Raw genomic sequence first — 21,479 nt, forward strand, 5'->3', positions numbered from 1 at the left:
AGCGACGGACACTGCTGCTACAATTGAATAAAAAGTGGTTCGTGCTTGAGAACCCTGCGTCTTATTGCCTCCGAACATGACAGGAGGGGATTAATGGTCCGAGTGAGGCTAATAGTGATGGGTCGTTCGCGAACGAAATGGCTCTTAGAGCCGGCTCTTTGACGTGAACGACGCGAGCCGGCTCCTTATTGCGAGCTGTTGCGTGGGTTATATTTTTTTTTCTCTTTCTCTCAGCCTCTCTCTCTCGCACTTTTTTCTGCTTCACTCAGCACGCAGCCTTGTGCTTTACGCTGGGCAGAGGGGGGGGGGGGGGGGTAGTTACACTCAGTAGCACAGGAACAGAGCCAGAGGGAGAGAAAGAGAGCCAGGGACAACAACACAGTGTTGCCAACTTAGCGACTTAGTCGCTATATTTAGCGACTTTTTGTTTTAGAAAAAAGACATGAAAGCGCGTATCGCTTTTACTCTCAACAAGCAGCGGCTCTTTTTAGTGAGCTGAACCGAAAGAGCCGGATCTCTAAAAAGAGCCGGAAATCCCATCACTAGAGGCTAAAACCAGTTCGTGTACACTCACTGTGAAGTGTAGGGCAGGGAGGCAGGCAGGTGAATAGCGCCGAGAATAGTAGCAGGCCAGCGACGGGGAGTTGAGTGGTTACAGGCAGCAAGATCCAATCCACTGTGAAGCTGCAGAGGTAAGTAGACAGGGTTAGCGAGACAAAAACAGCAAAACACAGTTTACCGAGCACAAAGAAATACTTTTCTTTCTTATTCTCATTTAAAATTTCTAGCTTTTAACAAATAATTATCCGAATCTTACAACCAAAGTTTTCATCTGATGTCAAATTTATAGAAATCCATTATTGTACATAGTAAGTTTTTTTCAGGGTCCCAACATAATTTCTTCAGAAGAAAGTACTGTACATGATGCCAGTATTTTCCCACATTTTCTAGATACTGTACTAGTACTTTGTGTAAAATGCCATCAAAAAGTCAGTTAAGTTTTATTCTTTCTCACCCGTCTTTCTGTCTCCTTTCACTTTTAAAAGGTTGCCATGTTAGAAAAAATATTTTGCCCTGCCATGCTGTTTATTGATGTGGTAAATAAATAGTTTATGAAAATACCACTAAATCTGTCATTTATTATTTTTAATATTCAGTAATGATCATGTCTCACCTCTAGTCTTCTCTGTCTTAATTTCAGGTTTCCACCATATGTTGTAGATAGTTCAGGAAGTTAACTCAACCAAGCAGTCTTTGGGTTTCGGCTAAGTACTGTTTAGAATACCAGAATAGGGAGGATGGTGTAGGTTTAAGTTTATTAGATTGATACATATATACCAACAAGACAGTGTACATCACTGTCACAACGACGTTTGTTTTCATTCAAAGGCTTTATGGTTTTTCCTATAATACCTGGTTGGCTGGTCTCTAGTCAAAATGCCCGGGCTGATTTTTTTGTCCCAGTCCAGCCCTGGTCCCTCCTGCGATGGACCAAAAAATCAGTCAGACTCTGCCATTAGGTAAAGCCAAGCCAATGTAAATTGACTTGTTCAAGTTTATGACATTACAAATATGGCAGAGACTTAATCCTTGAACATTGACAGGCCTTAATATGGAAATAATAAAATAAATAAAAAATATGAAGCTGTATTTTAAAAAATACCCAGCCCATTCTGAACTTAGGATGACACTGTCCCGTGTAATGAGAAAGTTTACACAGTTTCTCACCTCGTTTTCCTGTTATGTAGAACTGAGTGTTTAAATAGCTACGTTACTACAGTTCAGGACAATCAGTGTCCTGAAATCATAGTAGGAGTATGGCACTGCTTTAAACACATCCTCCTGAGCTGCCCTAAGGTGTGAAATGGCAAATTTGGTCTTTTGCATTTTCAAAGCCCTCTCCTTCTCAGTGTGTTCCTGCTGCTTGGCTGCTGCAAAATGCATGTATATTTTATATGTATATGTGTTTGACAGCCTGTATTTGTTGAAGCCAATGAGAATAGGCACTTCACTGTGTGTGAGTGAGCTCCTTGCATCTATGTGCATGAATATCTGCATCTGACCATTTCTTTTATGTTGTGTTTGCATGAAAATAAATACAGTTGGGTAAAAAAAAGTCTCATCCAGGGTTGGAAGTCGTTGTCATTTCAGTGTTACACCAGGTAAAAATTCTGTAAAGCTCTAACCCTAGATTGATCACCACTTACCTGATGTCAGCATGTTTTCCTAAGAAGACGACTGTGCTGTTGGATTGTTATTAGATTCTAAAAAATTTAATGAGATGACTGTATATCATTATAACCAGTCTGAGTGATGCAGTCACTGCTTGCAAGAAGAAATCCTTTGAATTTTGCTTCACGTTGACTCTTTCAGAAAGGTTTGTGATGTAATCACAGCAAGTGTATGTTTTTGTTGGTGTTGTGCTGAATTGTTAATCTGGCAAAGTGAAAATGAACTTTTGGGATTCATAAATTGAAGAAAGTGCTTTAATGTTTCTGAAAATGTCTGAAGTGATTATTTGTCAGAAACACCCATGTTTGAGTACCATTCCTAAAATAACACAAGAAAAAACAAATCCCATCACTCGTTCATCTTTGATGTGAAAAAATTAGACTTTTTTCCCTCTGTGCATTTTTAATAGATCAACAATCTTATGGCTCTTTGATGCTATATTTAGAACAGTTATGCGGGGTCCTTTCAAGACTCCACTTCCTGCTGAATATTGCAATTAAAAATTACCCCCTACCTTTAAACACACCTGCTTATTGACTTGTATCTTTAAACGTGGCTCTCAACCCCCAACCGTCCTCACTATTCACAGTCACACAAATGAGAGAGTTGAATAAAGATGGTAATGTTGTGTCCCAATTATACACTACAGGATTGGAAATATAGGTACAAATATAAGAAAAACCACATACAATATACCCTGCATCTCACCTTGATAAGTGCTGGGATATGTTATAGCACTGTTTGCCCAACTTTTGGAGCACCGATTTTCACATTTGAAAAATACCACCAAACAAAAATGTCACAAAAAAGCATATTGATAATTTCCCCCTGCGCACCAGGCATAGGTTGGTTCGGTTTGTCCCCAGTAGGGATGGGTATCGTTTAGGTTTTATCCGATACCAGTGCCAAATCGGTACTTTTGAAACGGTGCCGGTGCTCAAACGGTGCTCAAACCGGTGCTTAAAGAATGGAGAACACAAAATTGGTCCAAAAACCTCTCATGTTCAGCTGTTTTTTTGTAAAAATATAACAATGTTAGCCTTTTCTGCAGCTATGGGGCATATATGGTATCACTCTTGGCTGGAAGCAGTGCTTAAACAATGGAAAAAACACAAACTTTGTCCAAAAACCTCTCATGTTCAGCTGTTTCCCTCTTTTTCTTTGGTCATTTTAGCCTTTTTGGCCAGGGTGGAGGGAGTATCTGCCATCAAACAAGAAGACAACCGCATGTAACTATGATGATGTTTGCTAGTTGACCTTAGGGGATGTTGCTAACTCCGGGTCCGATAACAGGCACCACACCCGCAGCAGATGTGCTCGGTGTGAGGTCTCACAGCAAGCTATCAAATACGGCGCATTTTTCGGCTTTTTAAAAAAACGCTATGCGTCGCCAGGTGTTTCATCAGATTTGAGGTGTTACCTCCTTTGACAGTATCAGCTTAAAGCACTTGTTGCAGACTGCTGAGTTTGCATCTTTTGCTGTGAAGTACAGCCAGACTTTTGACCGCTTCGCCATGGGCATTTTTAATCTGTAGCTCTGCTCTAAAAGAACGTACGTACCTGGACCCGCCTACTATCCTCGGAAACGTAAAATGATTGGCTAGAAGTGTATCACAGCTCAGGAAAAAAAAGCACCGAAATAAAGCACCGAAATGTGCGCTGCTTTTCGGTCTGGTTACTGCCGTTTATGTCAGAACTGGTGCCATGATGGCACCGGACACCGGTACCCATCCCTAGTCCCCAGTATACCTTTTTAGCTTTTTGCTCACCACTACTCATGCTAGGGCCTTTATCTGGGTTGGAATTTTCTCCAGGACGCAAATCACACTGACTGCTTGTTCTTTTCAGATATTTATCTATTGCTATTAAGTGCTGCCTCGTCTCACAGCATGACTATTATGTAAATTCTTCTTCGTCTTCTTCTGTTTTACTGCCAGTTGGAAACCCATTTAATTAGAGTGGGTAATTGTACTGCCCTCTAGTGGAAAAGAATGTAATTGTTCTTCTCATTACTCACGTTGATAGCTTAGAGCAGGGGTGCCCAATCCCAGTCCTCGAGATCTACTATCCTGCAGCTTTTAGATGCATCCCTACTCCAACACAGCTGAATCAAATGGTGTGATTACCTCTTCAGCATGCCATCAAGTTTGGCAAAGGCCTGATAACAAGCCATTCAGTTGATTCAGGTGTGTCAGAAGAAGGATGCGTCTAAAAGCTGCAGGACGGTAGCTCTTGAGGACTGGGATTGGGCACCCCTGGCTTAGAGTACTAATCAGGTGGAACCAGAAAATCTTCCACGGCACAGCTGATCATTGGGGTGCCACGGCACAGTGGTTAGGAAACGCTAGGCTACAGCATCCTACTGACCGTGAACTGGATAAGTGGGGGAAAAAATGAGTGGATGGAGTCAAATGCGACTGGCTTGCATTTGAAACCAAATAATTGTTCAGGAAAACTTTCGCAATTTCACAGAAACTGCTTTTTTTTTTTAGAGGAAAACATGGCTCAGGGTGGTGAAATACATGTGTATTTGGGGGCATGAGGTTTGAAAGTAGCCAATCCAAAAGTGTTATTCGTGTCTCCTTATTGCATCCCCGGTGTCAGGGTTCCTGGGTCGTTGACCCAGTGTTTTCTGTTTTGTCATGTTCAGTTTATTTTCACATCTGTGTTTTCTGTGCCAGCATACCGCCTGCGTATTGTGTTCCAGTTATTTCCATGTATCATTAGTCAGACTAAGTTCAGCTGCGTACTCACCGGTTTCTAATCATTCATCACCCAGCGTGTATTTAAGTCCTCAGTTCCATCCGATCCTTGTCGTGTCATTGATGTACGTCTGATGTTAGTGTCGTCTGTATGTTCAGTTAGCCAGCCAGTCCTTTGTTCATTCATTCATTCATTCATTCAGCCAGCCAGCCAGCCAGCCATTTCCTCCCTCTGTACTGTTTGCTCACTCCTTCGGCAATAAACATCCACCTTCACCTACCTGCCTGTGAGTCCAGCGATTGGGTCCTCCTTCTCTCGTCCACGACACTACTCCTGACAGAATGACACGACCACGCGTTGTGGACCCAGCGGACTCTGAACTTTTCGAGCGGCAGGAGGCAGCGCTCCTTCGCTGGACGGAGGGGCTTCGGGGAAAACAGCGACTCTTCGCGGAGAGAGAGCACGTCTTCGAGGGGACTCGCCTGGCTCTGGGCGGGCCTCGGAGACGCCGCGTTCCCCCACCTGCTGCCTCACCTGCACCGGAGCATTCGCCGCGGAGATTGGGCGTCACAGGCCAAGTTTCGGCCGCTCGTTCTCCCGCCGCTCCGCTCCTCGCTCGCCCGCCAGCCGTTTTACTCACCGGACCTTCACCCTCGCCATGGCACAGCGGCTCCGCCTACCACCTCGGCTCAATGGAGGCTCCCGCGCCAGAGGCTCGGCTGTGTACCCCACCCGCTTCCTCTTCCCGGAAAAAGCGGCGCACACGCCGCCATAACAAGGACTATTTTCAGCTACTCCCGGTGGTGAGTTCTAGTGACTGTTTTAAACCCTCCTCATTTGATTCTTCACCTCAAATAACTAATAGACTTATCTCTGATTCATGGGGAGTCTCCCTCCTAGACGAGGACGTAGACTGGGACGAATTTTTCTGCTCTGCTCCCCCAAAAACTGTTCAGTCAAAGACTGTAAATAGTGGTGGCAGGAGGACCAGAACTATCCCAGAGAAACCTGCCAGTATCACACACCCGGTCGTTATCTCCACTCCCGTCAGTCAGGCTACACCCACTCCAGTGCCAGCTCCCAGGAGGAGGGCAGCTGCGACCCAGTCTACCTCCACGCCCGCCTGTTTCTCGGGTGGGGGTGACTGGTGTCCAGCCACCTCCCGTGCCTGTCCCAGCGCCCAGGCTGAGGGCAGCCAGAACCCAGCCAGAACTCCCTAGCGGCTTGGAAGAGCTAACCAGTTCACCTGCTACCTCACCACTTCATCCACCTCCTGACCCAGCCTTTCACGCCCTCGCACTATCCCTAGTTAGATTAGCTGAACTGTCCCCTGCCCAGGCACCAGCCTTACTAGCCCAAGCTGTAGCCTTATCTCCATCACTAGCTCAGTCTGTAGCTCAACCATTAGCCACGCCAACCTCAGCTCCGTCGTCAGCCTCGCCTACCTCTGTTCATCCCTTAGCATCTCCACTCCAGTCAGTTCCCTCACCTGCTGTTCAGCTTCCACTCCAGTCCCCTGTAGTCCAGTCTCCTGCCCTTCAGTCCCCTGTAGTCCAGTCCGCTCCTGCCCTCCAGTCCCCTGTAGTCCAGTCCGCTCCTGTCCTCCAGTCCCCTGTAGTCCAGTCTGCTCCTGTCCTCCAGTCAGTAGTCCAGTCGCCTCCTGTCCTCCAGTCAGTAGTCCAGTCGTCCGTCCACCATCCTGTTCAGTTCCCGGACCTGCAGCCACAGCACCCAGAGCCAGCTGTGAGCTACCCTGCTTCTCAGCCAGGGGTTTCCGCACCCGCTGGCCCGGCCGCTCCTCAGCCAGGGGTTTCCGCACCCGCTGGCCCGGCCACTTCCCTGCCAGAGGTCCCCGCACCTGCTGGTTCTGCCCTGTGTGTGCCAGGGGCTCCAGTGCCCACTGGTTCTGAGATCGTTTTCGCTGGAGGGCCCGAGGAGCCCGTCCAGCCTCATGCCTCGTCAGCTGGAGGGCCCGAGGAGCCCGTCCAGCAACCTTCCTCGTCAGCTGGGTGTTCAGGAGAACCGCACCAGCCTCATGCCTCGTCAGCTGGAGGGCCCGAGGAGCCCGTTCAGCCTCCCGTCTCCGCTGGAGGGTCCGAGGGGCCCGTTCAGCCTCCCGTCTCCGCTGGAGGGTCCGAGGGGCACGTTCAGCCTCCCGTCTCCGCTGGAGGGTCCGAGGGGCCCGTTCAGCCTCCCATCTCCGCTGGAGGGTCCGAGGGGCCCGCTCAGCCTCCTGCTACGTCAGCTGGAGGGTCCGAGGGGCCCGTCCAGCCTCCTACCACGTCAGCTGGAGGGCCCGAGGAGCCCGTCCAGCCACCACCTGCGGCTGCCTCGCTGTCACCTAGCTCTGCTTCTGCTTCGCCTGGTCCAGCTTCAGCCTGTGCCTCGCCTGGTCCAGCCTCTGCTTCTGCCTCGCCTGGTCCAGCCTCTGCTTCTGCTACGCCTGGTCCAGCCTCTGCTTCTGCTTCGCCTGGTCCGGCCTCAGACTCTGCCTCTGCTTCTGCTTCGCCTGGTCCGGCCTCAGACTCTGCCTCGGCCTCTGCTTCGCCTGGTCCGGCCTCAGACTCTGCCTCTGCTTCTGCTTCGCCTGGTCCGGCCTCAGACTCTGCCTCGGCCTCTGCTTCGCCTGGTCCGGCCTCAGACTCTGCCTCGGCCTCTGCCTCTGGCCTCTCCTCAGTCTCCGCCGGCTCCCGCGCCGCCTTCTGCAGCTGCTCCTTGGCCGCCTTCTCCTCGTCACCGGCGTGGTTGACCACCGCACCGGCTCAGTGGCCGCCGCCGTCTTCCTCGCTGCCGCCCACCGGATTGACTTCAGCGTCTCTGCCGGCCGCGTGGCCGCCCACCTGAACTGTATGGGCTCAGCCACTGGCCGCGTGGCCGCCCACCTGAACTGTATGGGCTCAGCCACTGGCCGCGTGGCCGCCCACCTGAACTGTATGGGCTCAGCCACTGGCCGCGTGGCCGCCTGCCTGAACTGGCTCTGTGTGGACTCCGTCCCTCCGTCCTGGGCCCCCTCCGCCCGCCCTGTTCTGTTTTTTTTTTCTTTTGGCCGTTGGGTGCCGGCCTTTGGAGGGGGGGGTACTGTCAGGGTTCCTGGGTCGTTGACCCAGTGTTTTCTGTTTTGTCATGTTCAGTTTATTTTCACATCTGTGTTTTCTGTGCCAGCATACCGCCTGCGTATTGTGTTCCAGTTATTTCCATGTATCATTAGTCAGACTAAGTTCAGCTGCGTACTCACCGGTTTCTAATCATTCATCACCCAGCGTGTATTTAAGTCCTCAGTTCCATCCGATCCTTGTCGTGTCATTGATGTACGTCTGATGTTAGTGTCGTCTGTATGTTCAGTTAGCCAGCCAGTCCTTTGTTCATTCATTCATTCATTCATTCAGCCAGCCAGCCAGCCAGCCAGCCATTTCCTCCCTCTGTACTGTTTGCTCACTCCTTCGGCAATAAACATCCACCTTCACCTACCTGCCTGTGAGTCCAGCGATTGGGTCCTCCTTCTCTCGTCCATGACACTACTCCTGACACCCGGCAGATGCAGTCCAGCATTCCCACATCATAACAGTTTACTGCGTGTACCTATCTCGAGTGTTTTTGTGTTTTTGGTTTTGTTGTTCTTAAAGCCCTAAGATGCCACCCAACAATAAGCATTTACAGGATTTTTTTTTTTTTTACCACATCAAAGATTTGCAGAACGCTCCAGGAATATTTTCACTTTTTTCATTTGAACAGGGTTGAGCTCACATCTAAGTAAAACACAGCATGGGCAACCAGTTGCAATTAGCCAAGCAGGTACTATAGAGGTTAAACTTGGGAGAAATTTACCTGTTGCTTGCAAAAAAAGCAAAGTGGTGTTTATTGCTATTGTCATCACCTAGATATTGATTTGGATGTGAAGATTGCCCCTGGGTTCCCCAGTGTTCGTCCTCACTTTCATTCCGCTCATCCGTTTTTATTGAGTTTGGGTCACTTTTCTTGTCTGAGACCTCCTCCTTGTGATATTGGCTCCTCTGTCATCTCCACCTGCGTGATAAGCCAGTACGTTTAACAGTCATCCTGATTGGGAGAATCCACGGTGGGCGGGAGCAGCTGGCATGCTCTCTCAGTATGTGATGGATGTGTTTTGGAAGTGTGTGTGCCCCAGAAGTTTTAGAGCAGTAATTTGGTGTAATTACTCGATAGCTTTTTGGTATGGGCCAGAGGAGGAGAGGGCAAATGCAGCCGAGACCTTCATTATAGGAGACCAATGGTCAGACTGTGGGACAATAGGACTGTTATTTTTTACCCTTACGCCTCCCTTTTCAGCAGAAAATAGCCTGCTGGACAGCTGGTGACAAACTGCCCTCTTACAATCCATTAAGGATTGTACCTGGAGCCTGGGAGAGGCTTGAGATACAACACCACTCACCTCTTCATCCTTTTATTCTGAGCTACAGCTTCTCATCTGTTGCCCTCTCTTTATCCCTCTCTGATTCCTGACTAACTGCTGTAGTGGTTGGCAGGCAGCACAGGCTGTACCACATTAGACAGAAAGGTAAAAGGTGAGTACATGCAAGTGTTCAGAGGGTGTATAGATGTGTCGAAGCTGCTGTCTCAGTGCAAAAGTTGATCACTGTTGTCAAAACAAATTATTAAAGATGATCACATCACAAATTAGTAATTGTGACCAGAAACCGGCCTGAACGAAACAGCCAGTGCTAGAGACAGGAAAGTCATGAGTGTAAGTACCAGCTTACAGCAGATAAAAGCTTGCCTGACCTCTTTTGGTTCTACAAAAAATAAGATTATGACCTGATTTTCGTGATTTGCCTTAATTGAAACAAAAGAAGACTGCAATGCTTTAGTGATCTGAATGTCACACTAGTGCTCAGAATCAAAAATCTACAATATAACATGCTTCTCTTTTAAATAGACTAGACATTAGAAAATATTGCAGGTACTGCACACCAGTACATCTGTGCAATGACTGAGGACAAATACACACCCACCTTTAGTTATGCCGGCCAAGGGAATTATGTTTTTTGTAGGATTTGCGTTCGTGTATGCATGTCATGTTTTCTGTCTATGAACACAATGAATTATGATAACACTTTATAGGAGTGTGGACTGTAGTATTTTAATCATTCATTAAATTTTGGTTTATATCCACCAAGATCTTCAAGGTCAACTTAATTATTTTTTATAGAATCAACATAAAGCCTTATAACTTAGAAACTGTGATTCTTACAAGTTTGGTGTGTACTGTGATCATATAGAAAGTATTGCGTGAAGAATTAAAATATGATTTCACTCTTGACTTTCACTCTTCAAGGTCAACAGGTTGATCTGAAGGTCAAAGTGACAGTACTATATAGAGGAATTTTCAAACTTACTACCAGTGTTTGTATTGACATCATATAGACTAATAGGGAATGATAAATGTGGAATGGTTGTCCGTGTTAGCCCTGCGATGGACTGGTGATCTGTCCAGGATGTACCATGCCTTTCACCCTGTGGTAGCTTGGATAGGCTCTGGCCCTCCCACGACCCTGATAAGGTTAAGCGGAAGAGAATAGATAGATGGATGGACATTACTTTAAACTGCTGACCTTTTCTTTAAGGTCACATAAGGTCACATTTTCATAAAATGTGCTATTTTAAAAACTATGATTAAAATTCTGCTGCCATTTAGGTAATTATATTGGTATATGGAGGATTCTAAATATTAGATTATAGTTTGCGTCCACACATCATGTCATATTTGAAATCTAAGAAAACAAAATGAATATATACAAAACACAATACTATTCCTTTAAAACTGCCTGAGTGGGGTGCCTTTATGAGTACTTCTTGTTGCTGTCTGTTTCCCCATTAAAAAAAATTGCATCTAGGTAGATATAAACTAACAAGGGATCTAGGATTAACCTCATTGGTAACCCCACTATCCCAAAGGTCTAAGTTGTCATCAGTGACCATCCCTTCCTTTAATCTAACCCCAGGCAATCCAAATATTTAAATTTAGATTTTGATACACTGTTTTTCCAAGTCATTCCAATTAGGAACAGGAAAATAATCATGCTAACTTAGCGGTCCCCAACCCCCGGGCCTCGGACCGGTACCGGTCTGTGAATCGTTTGGGCCGCGAGAGTTGAGGCTCAGGTGTGAAATGTATGGTTTTCAGGGTTTTTATCGGTTTTCAGCGTTATTTTGTTATCGTTTTTATCGTTAACTCGGTTTTCCTGGGTCTTTTCACATGTGTTATGAATAAATCTTCTTTTTTTCGGTACCAGTACTAGTTTTATTCTGTTGTATTTATCCGCGACACCTTAAAGGCCCGTTCGTGAAAATATTGTCGGGCATAAACCGGTCTGTGGCGCAAAAAAGGTTGGGGACTGCTGTGCTAACTGACTAAAAAAAAAATTCTAATTTTTTTCCAAAGACGTCCATTATGCTCTATTTCATAATATAGGGTTGTATAGGGAACAGTTGGGGTTAGGGTTACCACCTATAATCATTTAGAACTCCAAAAGTTAATTGCCTTTGCTGGTTGAAATTGGTTCTAAGAAGCTGTTATTCTCCACTTTCAGTCATTATACTTAGCTGTTCAGATACTGCATAAGAACCAAGTACTGAAGTTCCTCACTGTAGTTACCAAATGTATGTTAAACCACCTGCAGACTCTGAGAAAAGAGGGAGATGAAAAAAGCCAGAGTCACTTTTTTTTGCCATTTCTATTTGCCGTGCTTGTTCTGTAGTTCGTCTGTGTGTAGGTGTGTTTGTGTGTGGGTGAAGATGGCGAGAGCAAACAGCAAATGAGAGTGTGGTCTTTTCTGCAGACTTGCAGTCATAGCTCTAAAAAGATGGGAGTCACAGTGTTATTGTGTAGAGCAGCGGTCCCCCACCCCCGGGACATGGACCAATACCGGTCCGTGAGTCGTTTGGTACCGGGCCGTCAGAGTTCCTCTGCTGATGTGTTACCTCTCACCAATCAGCCTTTGTCATCCATTTGTATTAGCAGGGATGCACACATTAAAATTTGGACATTCAATTTTGCATAATTCACCATCGAGACAGTGAGAGAATTGTCAGTTTCCTTCAAAGATGATTAGCATTGAGCGACAGTCATGCTTCCAGCCATGTGCTATTCTCCCTCCTGCTTCTACATTCATTGAATAAATTCCCCCCGCTGCCTGCTCATAGAAAATCTCTAACCACAAAAAAGAAAGTTTGGAGTTTGAAAACAGTGGCTGGCTGGGGAAGTTTTCTGAATGGCATCTTGGATTTTCTCTCACAGTCCGAAGACATGGGCTCGTTGTTCATGAAATTGGAATGAGTAATGACTAACCCAATCCTATAGCTATACCTCCAAACCCTAAACAAAAAGAGAGAGAAGCAAAAGGGAATGTAGTGATAGTGTGAATATTGCTTCATACAAATCAGTTAGATTAATTATTTTTTCCCCACTGATCCTCAAGACTTTTTTGCTTTGTTTTGTTTTTAACTCTCTGAGGTCTAAGTCTAAGTCATCAGTGGTGATGACCACTTAGGTCCAAACTCTAAACTGATGTTTTTGAGAAAGCAAATGGGAAAATTTTGGAATAGATAGAATTTATTGAGTGAATGGAGGCATAATATGGTTTGACATGGTGACGAGTCGTAGTTACAGAGGACTCACAATTAAAGAACCATTAAAAAACCATTAAAATACAGTTTCCCCCCCCCTTATTGTAGTTTTACTTTCAGAAACAAACCAAAAGAAGCAACAGGACACATGCATGCAAAAAAACAGATTTGAAATGTAACATCTTTTACTTTGTAAATGAGTCTTGCTAGCATGTGGCTTTAACAAAAAACAACTTTAACTCTAAATGCCTTTACACACTGAGCACACGGCAGAAAAAATGACATGAAATTTTGAATTTTTCAAATGAAAACTTGTCGTTTAAAGTATATACACATCAGAAGTATTTTGCGAAAATATATTCCCAAAACATAAACTACGGGGGGAAAAGGGAGCTGTAGCTGCCTTTAGAGATATTGAAATATCTCTAGCTCATTTTTTTTGTCAGTTGGGCAGTTTGAGCTCTTGTTGGCAGAGTTGGGACCACATCTGAAGAGGCAGAGAAAGGATTGACCCTGAGCAGCGTTTAGTGATGTGTCTGAGGTACAAACAGGATTATTTTATTGTTTCCCTATCATTGTATATTCAGTAAAGTATTGAGCTATGAGTGCACTTGTTGCCAAATGAAGGGTGTCTGATTGGTCACACCTGTTTATTTGCTTGCAAAATCAGGAAAATCGAGAAAATAATTGCTGCAAATTTGTCACGTGAAATTATGGTGTCTGTGTAAATGGCTGAAGAAAACGTGAGTCAGAAAAATACTTTTTTTCAAAGGCCTCAACCCCATACAAGTCTCTGCTAAGCCAGTCGCTGCTAGGAGTTTTACAAGTTCCTCAATAAATCCTGATCAATTTTCGTTGTGTTAAAAAAGCAGGTCTTCGGAGGTATTCATCAATGCAACTGTTTTATCACCTCTGAGATAAAGTCAGTGTAGAAAAAGAGTAGATAAAAAGGCTTGCATTCACCCAGATGTTCAAAGTCAAATGTCATGAGTTTGACATCATAGTTTTGTGCTGTGCAACTGTTATCAGAACATTTATGAGAAGAATTGATACGCTTGGAGACGTACGATTTCAATGGACTGGACAGTTTTCAGGTGAAACCAGTACATCCCTGTTCACGCCACATGAAGTGTCTGACTTGGTTTGACATGGCTGTGAACACCCATTACCTCAGCGAGCATGTCACTGTTTTTGATCTTTCCATGCACTCTGCTACATCATTTCTACCTTCTAATTGGGATTCTTCTCACATTGGAGCAGCACAAGCTTTCAAAGACAAAGGCATTTTCACAGAGACAGGTGTGAAGCCTCCCAAGTGTTTGTCAGTGATAAAATGAATTATACTCTTACTAGAAAGCAGCCTTGATCATAACACTGCCAAACTTACTTTCTTAATGCTTCTTAAATCTGAACTGTTTGAAGAGTCTTACCAGTGTGCACTACATCAGAACACCACATGCTTTTTAGACTGTTATTTTAAGCAGACAGCTGCTGGTGTTTGACCATGTTGGTTTAGCATGAGATAAAATATGGGACTGAAACCAAGATTTTTGGTGTTTACTCGTAAACTGTAGATGGATTTTGTCTTGTTGTGCTGATTTGGAAATAAAGGTTTAATCATATGTGTGTAATGTACATTGGAATTGACATTAGATTGAACAGATGATTCTAGATATACAGTGTGTTAAAAGGAAGGTCTGGGGCACCAGTTCAGCTCAGTGCGTTGAGCATGCGACCACATGCCATATGGCCGAGAGTGGCCGGCCTGGGTTCATAGTCCGACCTGCGGCCCTTTGCTGCATGTCTGCCCCTGCTTTCCTATCCTCTCTTCACTTTATCTGTCAAATAAAGCTGAAGATATGGATCCCTGATTTTAAATAAGAATAAATTTACTGTTAGGTACTTACAGTGCGTTCTACATATTCTCTCTCTCTCTTACTCATATGACAGTTTTGTTCTCTGCTTTTTTTTCTGATAAAATAAAATGATCCACCAGCAAAGATTGTTCAAAACAAAAATGCAAATTTGTGCAGTCATGAAAATATCTTGGTTAGAAATGTTCTCTTTCAATGTTAGTACTGCTACTAACCAGGGACGCTTTACCAGATGGGCTCATTATTTTTATCCACTTCCACCTGCCAGCAATCAGTCACCGTAATGAATCCCAGAGCTTTTCCAATCACGTCTAGAAAATGACACAGTATTTAACATCCTATTTGGTAACTGGTGAGGGGTAACGTATGTGGACTCCCTCAGTTTAATGCTGTAAAAACCAAGGGAGTAAATTTGCTCTCTCTCTCCACCTCTAAACCAGCTGACACTAACTAATTGACTTGCTGTACGGCATAATAATACTAAAAGCAGGAAGAGCCATCTAGCCAACTCATTACATAGGACTAATCCTTTATAGTTAATTAACTTTTATTTTTCCAGTGTGTCAAACACGGGAAAATGTATAATGCTGTCAAGGGTGGCAATTTTTCTTACTTCTATATCCACCTGCTACATGTGAGAGAGACATTTTAATGCCAATGTTGGCACAGAAATGTACAAATAGGCTAAATGCAGTATGCTGAGATATTTTCATGCTGGAAAAACACTAAGTTGATTCTCATGTTCAGAAATTCATAACACATTTGCTTGTAGCATTCCAGCTCCAGCATCTTACAAATAAATGAACAGCATGCGTGGGTGGGCGGGTGTTCCAGCGTGGGAGGTTTTGCACTGTGGCTTTTCTCATGCCTTTGAAGGTTGTGCATTCATGGCTGTATTTTTGACTGGTGAAAATCCCACAGATTTGACTCACATGAATGGGCCTGCTGCAGACATATGTGGATGCTGTTTAGTGATGTGTGGTAAAGAGGATGGTGTAAAACTCTATCTCATAAATGAAGAGAGATGGAAGAGCGATTACCATATTCAGATTTGAATTTGAACTTTTATTCTGGTTTGCCAAAATAAGAGTGTACTAATAATCATGGTCTCTCTCTCTCTCTTTCACGAGGCCGGCGTGGACACCCAAGTTTGTGTATGTAATCCTACGTCATTTCAGAATGAGGTGACGTAGAATTTTGAAATTGATACAATAGTACTACTAAAAATATCGAGTTTGAGGTTTTCGAAAAAGGGGGCAACACAGAGTTTTCAAATTGATACCATAGCTTCATCTATTCGAAGGCTGGCGCCTGTACATTATTTTAATACTGAGTTTAGGGATTATTGTCAATTGCTCTTATTTGGCTTTTTCAAACACTGACATTTTTAAGGAAGAAATACAGAAAAATGATGACAACTGCAGACGTCTGTCCAATGCATGTGTATATAACCAAGTTCCAAGTACCTCATTGCATATTTAAAGATTTTAAAGATTTAAAGTCCTTCCATCCTAGACCCCTGGTTTAGTGTCTGAAAATGTTTAAATAAAAGCTTTGTGAATATTCTGTCAAGTCATTACATCCAAAGCAGATGCATCCATATATAGCTTTTGTGTGTGCAAAAATTAACAATGATTGCGATAACTGTCTTTTGTTGTTTATCTTTTTATCTATGAAGTTGGATTTTGCATTGGTGGTTGTTGCAGAAAAAACACATACGTGAACATTCAACAAGTCCCATGCTAGAAGTACCAGTACATTGTGAGAATTTTCAAGGTCACCTTGATTGGATTGTTCTTTGGTTCACATCAAACAGAACTTGAATGAAAAATATTAATGCATACTTTCAAAAGCTCTTAATCTGTCACAAATCTTACTTGCTGTCAAGGTTTCACAGAAACACAGATAAATAAATAAACTGATGTAATCATTTCGGTGTATGTATTATTTCTGCAATATTTTTAGTTCTTCAAATTAAATTTTTGTTGTGGGTTTGTTGTTTTTCAATTCGGTCTAATCACACAAATTACACCATTAACCACATTGCTTAGAGGTAAAAAAAAAAAAAAAAGGTACTTTTAAAATCTTTATATAATGCAAGTAGAGTAGTCGTAGCCTGCTTTGGTAGCATGTACATATTAGAATTTACACATTTCTCTTTCTTGCTTCTAGGTCATGGAACCAAAGGGGTGTTTGAGCTCTTGGCGGGCTGGAGGAGAACCAGGGAAAACCTCCCCTTCAAGGAGCGAGTTGCAGACGCGTTTGCCGACGTGATGGTGTGCTACACTATGACCAGTTCACTCTACATCATAACGTTTGGCATGGGAGCTAGCCCTTTTACTAACATCGAGTCAGTGAAAATCTTCTGCCAGAGCATGTGTGTGGCCATCCTGGTCAACTACTTCTATGTTTTCTCTTTCTATGGCTCCTGCCTGGTGTTTGCTGGACAGCTTGAGCAGAACCGCTACCACAGTGTTTTCTGCTGTAAAATCCCCTCAGTGGAGTACCTGGACCGCCAGCCCACATGGTTTAAAACCATGATGAGTGATGGCCATGACCTGTCCACACACCATGACAGTGTACCATACCAGAATCACTTCATCCAACACTTTCTGCGAGAGCACTACACAGAATGGATTACCAACACCTATGTCAAACCATTTGTGGTCATTCTCTATCTTATTTATGCTTCTTTCTCATTCATGGGATGTTTACAAATCAGTGATGGATCAAATATTGTGAACCTGTTGGCGAGTAACTCTCCAAGTGTTTCGTACGCTCTAACTCAGCAGAAGTACTTTAGTAACTACAGTCCAGTGATTGGATTTTATATTTATGAACCCATTGAGTACTGGAACTCCACAGTGCAGGAGCACTTGAAGACTTTGAGTCACGGTTTCAACAAGATCTCCTGGATGGACAACTTTTTCCACTACTTGCGGGTAGTGAATGTGAGTGCATCAACTAAGAACGACTTCATCACCATCCTTAAAGGTTCCTTCTTGCGTAGCCCAGAGTACCAGCACTTCACAGAGGATATCATATTTTCCAAGAACAGCGAGACTGACGAGTATGACATCATTGCTTCAAGGATGTACTTGGTAGCACGAACCACTGAGAAGAAACGTGAGGAGGTGGTGGAGCTTTTGGAAAAGCTTCGGCCCTTGATGCTGATCAACAGCATCAAATTCATTGCCTTCAATCCAACGTTTGTGTTCATGGACCGGTATAGCTCCTCTGTCATCTCCCCCATTCTGACCTCAGGCTTCAGCGTACTCACCATCCTCATCCTCACTTTCTTCCTGGTCATCAACCCATTGGGAAACTTTTGGCTCATCCTCACAGTTACATCCGTGGAGCTGGGTGTCTTGGGTTTGATGACTCTCTGGAATGTCGGCATGGACAGCATCTCAATCCTGTGCCTTATTTATACCCTCAACTTCGCCATGGATCACTGTGCACCACACCTGTACACTTTTGTGCTGGCCACCGAGCACACTAGGACGCAGTGCATCAAGTTGGCACTGGAGGAGCACGGGGCTGCCATCCTGCAGAACACATCTTGCTTTGTGATTGGGATCATGCCCCTGGTGTTTGTGCCTTCCAATCTGACCTACACACTGTTCAAGTGCTCCCTCCTCACTGCGGGCTGCACTGTGCTGCACTGCTTTGTCATTTTGCCTGTCTTCCTGACCTTCTTCCCGCCGTCCAAAAAGAGGCACAAGAAAAAGAAACGGGCCAAGCGGAAAGAGCGGGAGAGGGAGCGGGAAAGAGAAAGGGAAAGGGAAAGGGAGGAGATAGAGTGCATTGAAGTCAGGGAGAATCCGGATCACGTGACAAACGTCTGAACAGTTTGTAAGGATAGCAGTCAATAGTAGTGCTGGATGCTGAGGTACCTCTTGAGGTGCAGGGGAATATGACATTACCCCTGAGGAGTGAGAGGTCATCACTCCTAGCCAATAGCAGCTAAGCTGGCCAGAATCGAGTACAGCCCTACTGGTCAGTTGTGTAGTCCTTCAGTCTGGACAGTGTATCTCATTTGCACAAACTGCAACACGGTCATGGTTCTAAGGCTCTTTTCCAACTCTTTGGTATATAGAAACAAGTTAGCTAGCAGAACACATGCTTGCTCAATCTGTAAGTAAATCTTGAACACACAGTATGTTATTCCATTTAAATATTAGTAATTATGTGTTTGTCTCCTGCAGCCCTCTTCTCAAAATGAGTGAGGATCATAGCAGTCTATTAAGCCAAGGACATTCAAACAAGTTGGCAAAAGCAGCAAGAGCGATAAAGAGTGTACAAATTAAAACTGTGCAAACAATGACTGTGCACACACATTACTCCTCACACCTTGATAAAGGTGAAAAGAAACAAAGCCAAATTGCGTGGAAAGAGAGAAACAGTGGGCTGAAAGCACACTGCATGCTTTTCTGTATCATTATAAATAACCGAACAGCTGAACTGGGCAGATGGCATACACTGTGTCCATTATGAAGAATTATCTTGCACATTGCAGTGTGTGATTAGAACTGTCAAGGTTTATATAAGCGGGAAGCAAATATTTCTGCTTTAATTCAGAGGTTGTATCAGGTCTTAGGCAACAGCAGAAGGAACTGCAGTGGGCTGCAGCATATGAAGAGGAAGTGATAAGTGACAGTCATGCAGGAGTCTTTGAGAAGGCAGTAAGCCTGATTCTTAGAGTATGACTTAACTAAATCCTAAACTGCTTTTGAACCCAAGCAGCAAAACCAAAAGTAAAGAGTGTTTCCGTGGCTTGAAACGTCGAACTTCCTACCAGAAAATGTTCCCAAAAAAAAGTGTGTGACTGTCCCCAAAAGCTTACTGTTACTGAAATTGGAAGGTCTGAATATGAGTCAGTACAGCAGTGGTGCCAAACAGTGTACAGAACAAAAGTATTGGCAAGATTGAACATTTACATGAAGTCACAAGTTATTTGAGCTTATTTAAAGGATTGCTGGTTGATGTTGCTCAGGTTGTGATGTGAATTATAGCACAGGCTGTAAAGTATAGTATCAGTGTGAAAAGAAGACAAAGGAATCTAGCTTTTGTTGCACAAGTAGGAAAACAGAAATCAGGAAAGCAAGAGTTATTCAGAGGTCAAGTTAAAGAAATCGTTAATGAGTTATTCCATCAAGGTTACAGAAAATAGTGGGCAACAGTTAGCATGGGAAGTGACAACAACACTGTAAAAGTGAGGGTGAAGACCATTACTGCCACCTGCAGGGTTAAAGCTGGTCTTGTCAATATAGTATCAGTGCATTTGGATCTAATCCTTCAAAATAAAATTCCATCAAAAACTTGAGTTGTCCTCTGCAAATACCCTTTTCAAAATTCACTTTTTGAAGTGCAAAAATGGCTCCCGTCTCCCCCAGAAGGTAAACAGAATTATCTACGTGTGCCAAGGCCCGATAAGGATCTCTGTTGCAGCCCCAAAACAAACACACCCAAGGTCAGCTGCCCTCAAAGATACCAATCACACTCTGACCTCTAGCAGGCAGGTCTTAGCTGGTGGCATGTGATAGAGAGACCCCATATGTGAGCAGATGTGGCTGATTAAAGGCCAATACCTTCTTAGGGGACGAGCTGCTTCTTACAGGGCTGTCATTGAGGGGACACTGCTGTTTCATCCCTTTGTGCTGCCATCAAGAAAGTGACTCACACAGGGAAAATAATCGGGCAGCTTGGGGGTGGGGAGGTAAGAATGTTCATTTGGACCAAATGTCAGTGTGAAATATGTGCATATGTTCGCAAAATGAGTGCATACATCTGTGTGATGAATGGCTCGTTCTCAAAAACACTATTAAAATGACTTAATGTGTAAATCAGTGAACGAATGATAGACAATTGTGGAAAGGAGACTTCAGCCTGTATTAATTTACCATGAATGGATTATTTAAAGTTTCTGCTATTTGAAAATTGGTGTAGTTTCACTTTCATCAACCAGGCCCTACTAAGAAATGATGAGTTTTATACAAGCTACTTGCTGCAGCAGCTGCAGTCTTATGTAAAAGCCATGGTGTGTATGTATAGCAAGAAGGCATGAAACGTTGACAGAAATGCAAATGAAATGGGAAAGAAATGCAAATCCTAAACAATTTACTTCCCAGACTGGACTGTGTTTGCATGGCACTGTATTGTATGTATGCATGTATTTAATTTCTCTCTATGAAGACTATGTATTTTTTTCTTTTTTCTATTATTTTGCTACACTGTAGTGACTTACGTTTGTTGTTTGGATGCATACTCTGTAACACCATGTGCTGCAAAAGAACAAAATGTGTCATACTTGTTTCAAAACAAAAGCCAGAGGATATTTGTGTAATATAGCTGTAAATTACTCTTTTCTATATTTTCTAAGAAAACAAATATACTATAGAAAGATTTTTAATGACAAATTTTCTTAAAACAAGCAAATAAAAAAATTAAAAAAAAGGGGGGGGGGATGTTGAACACAGTAGGCCAGTAATAAACAGTGGAATGTTACCAGTATACTAGATCGTGTTTCTTGCAAACTGCAGTGTCAATGTTGATGATTCACGTTTTTATATGGGAAACTGTGGCCACCATTTATTGTTTATGTGTCTTGACTCCATTATAATCTTTACTTGGTACTCACATTTAAGGAAATTGAACCTTAAACAGCCCTTTGTCAGTCTTCTGAACAATCTATCAAGCTTTGTAATGATTACTTTGAACAGAAAACCTAGATTAGAAATTTACAGAATATTGGGAATAATGTTGTGATGAACATCTATTATAGTTTGCTATATGACAAGTCAAGCTTAGCAGCAAAAATATAAATATCTAGCTTAACTCTTCTGGAACTTTGGTCCTAATTATTAGTGTCCTCTTACTGTATGGAACCTGCCATCACTGCCTGACGAGCTGTTGTTTGCATCATATCCACATTCAACGCTTTTTGGCTTTTTTGTAATGACTTTAATACCTAGTGCCATCTGTTTCAGCTAAAGTCTGCTCAAAAGGGATACTAAAACAAATAGAAATGAATCTTCTATGACAACATGTAGAGTCTTTCCAGTTGAA

The 21,479-nt window shown here is 43.6% G+C and overlaps 1 protein-coding gene across 1 annotated transcript in view; it reads left to right on the forward strand.

Moving 5' to 3' along the window:
* The window catches only part of ptchd4 (patched domain containing 4), a 65,752-nt gene extending 44,749 nt beyond the window's left edge, over positions 1 to 21,003 (forward strand). Inside the window, exon 3 of the mRNA XM_085246983.1 lies at positions 16,584 to 21,003. Within this exon, the coding sequence (XP_085103109.1) occupies positions 16,584 to 18,259 (1,676 nt within the window). The 3' untranslated portion in view covers positions 18,260 to 21,003. The remainder of the gene's footprint in view (positions 1 to 16,583) is intronic.
* Positions 21,004 to 21,479: the final 476 nt, after the last annotated feature.

This window comes from Mchenga conophoros, linkage group LG15 (assembly GCF_057382185.1).
Source record: "Mchenga conophoros isolate Kocher_MC1m ecotype Shallow Benthic linkage group LG15, M_conophoros_male_GT1.1, whole genome shotgun sequence".
Classification (NCBI taxonomy): Eukaryota; Metazoa; Chordata; class Actinopteri; order Cichliformes; family Cichlidae; genus Mchenga; species Mchenga conophoros.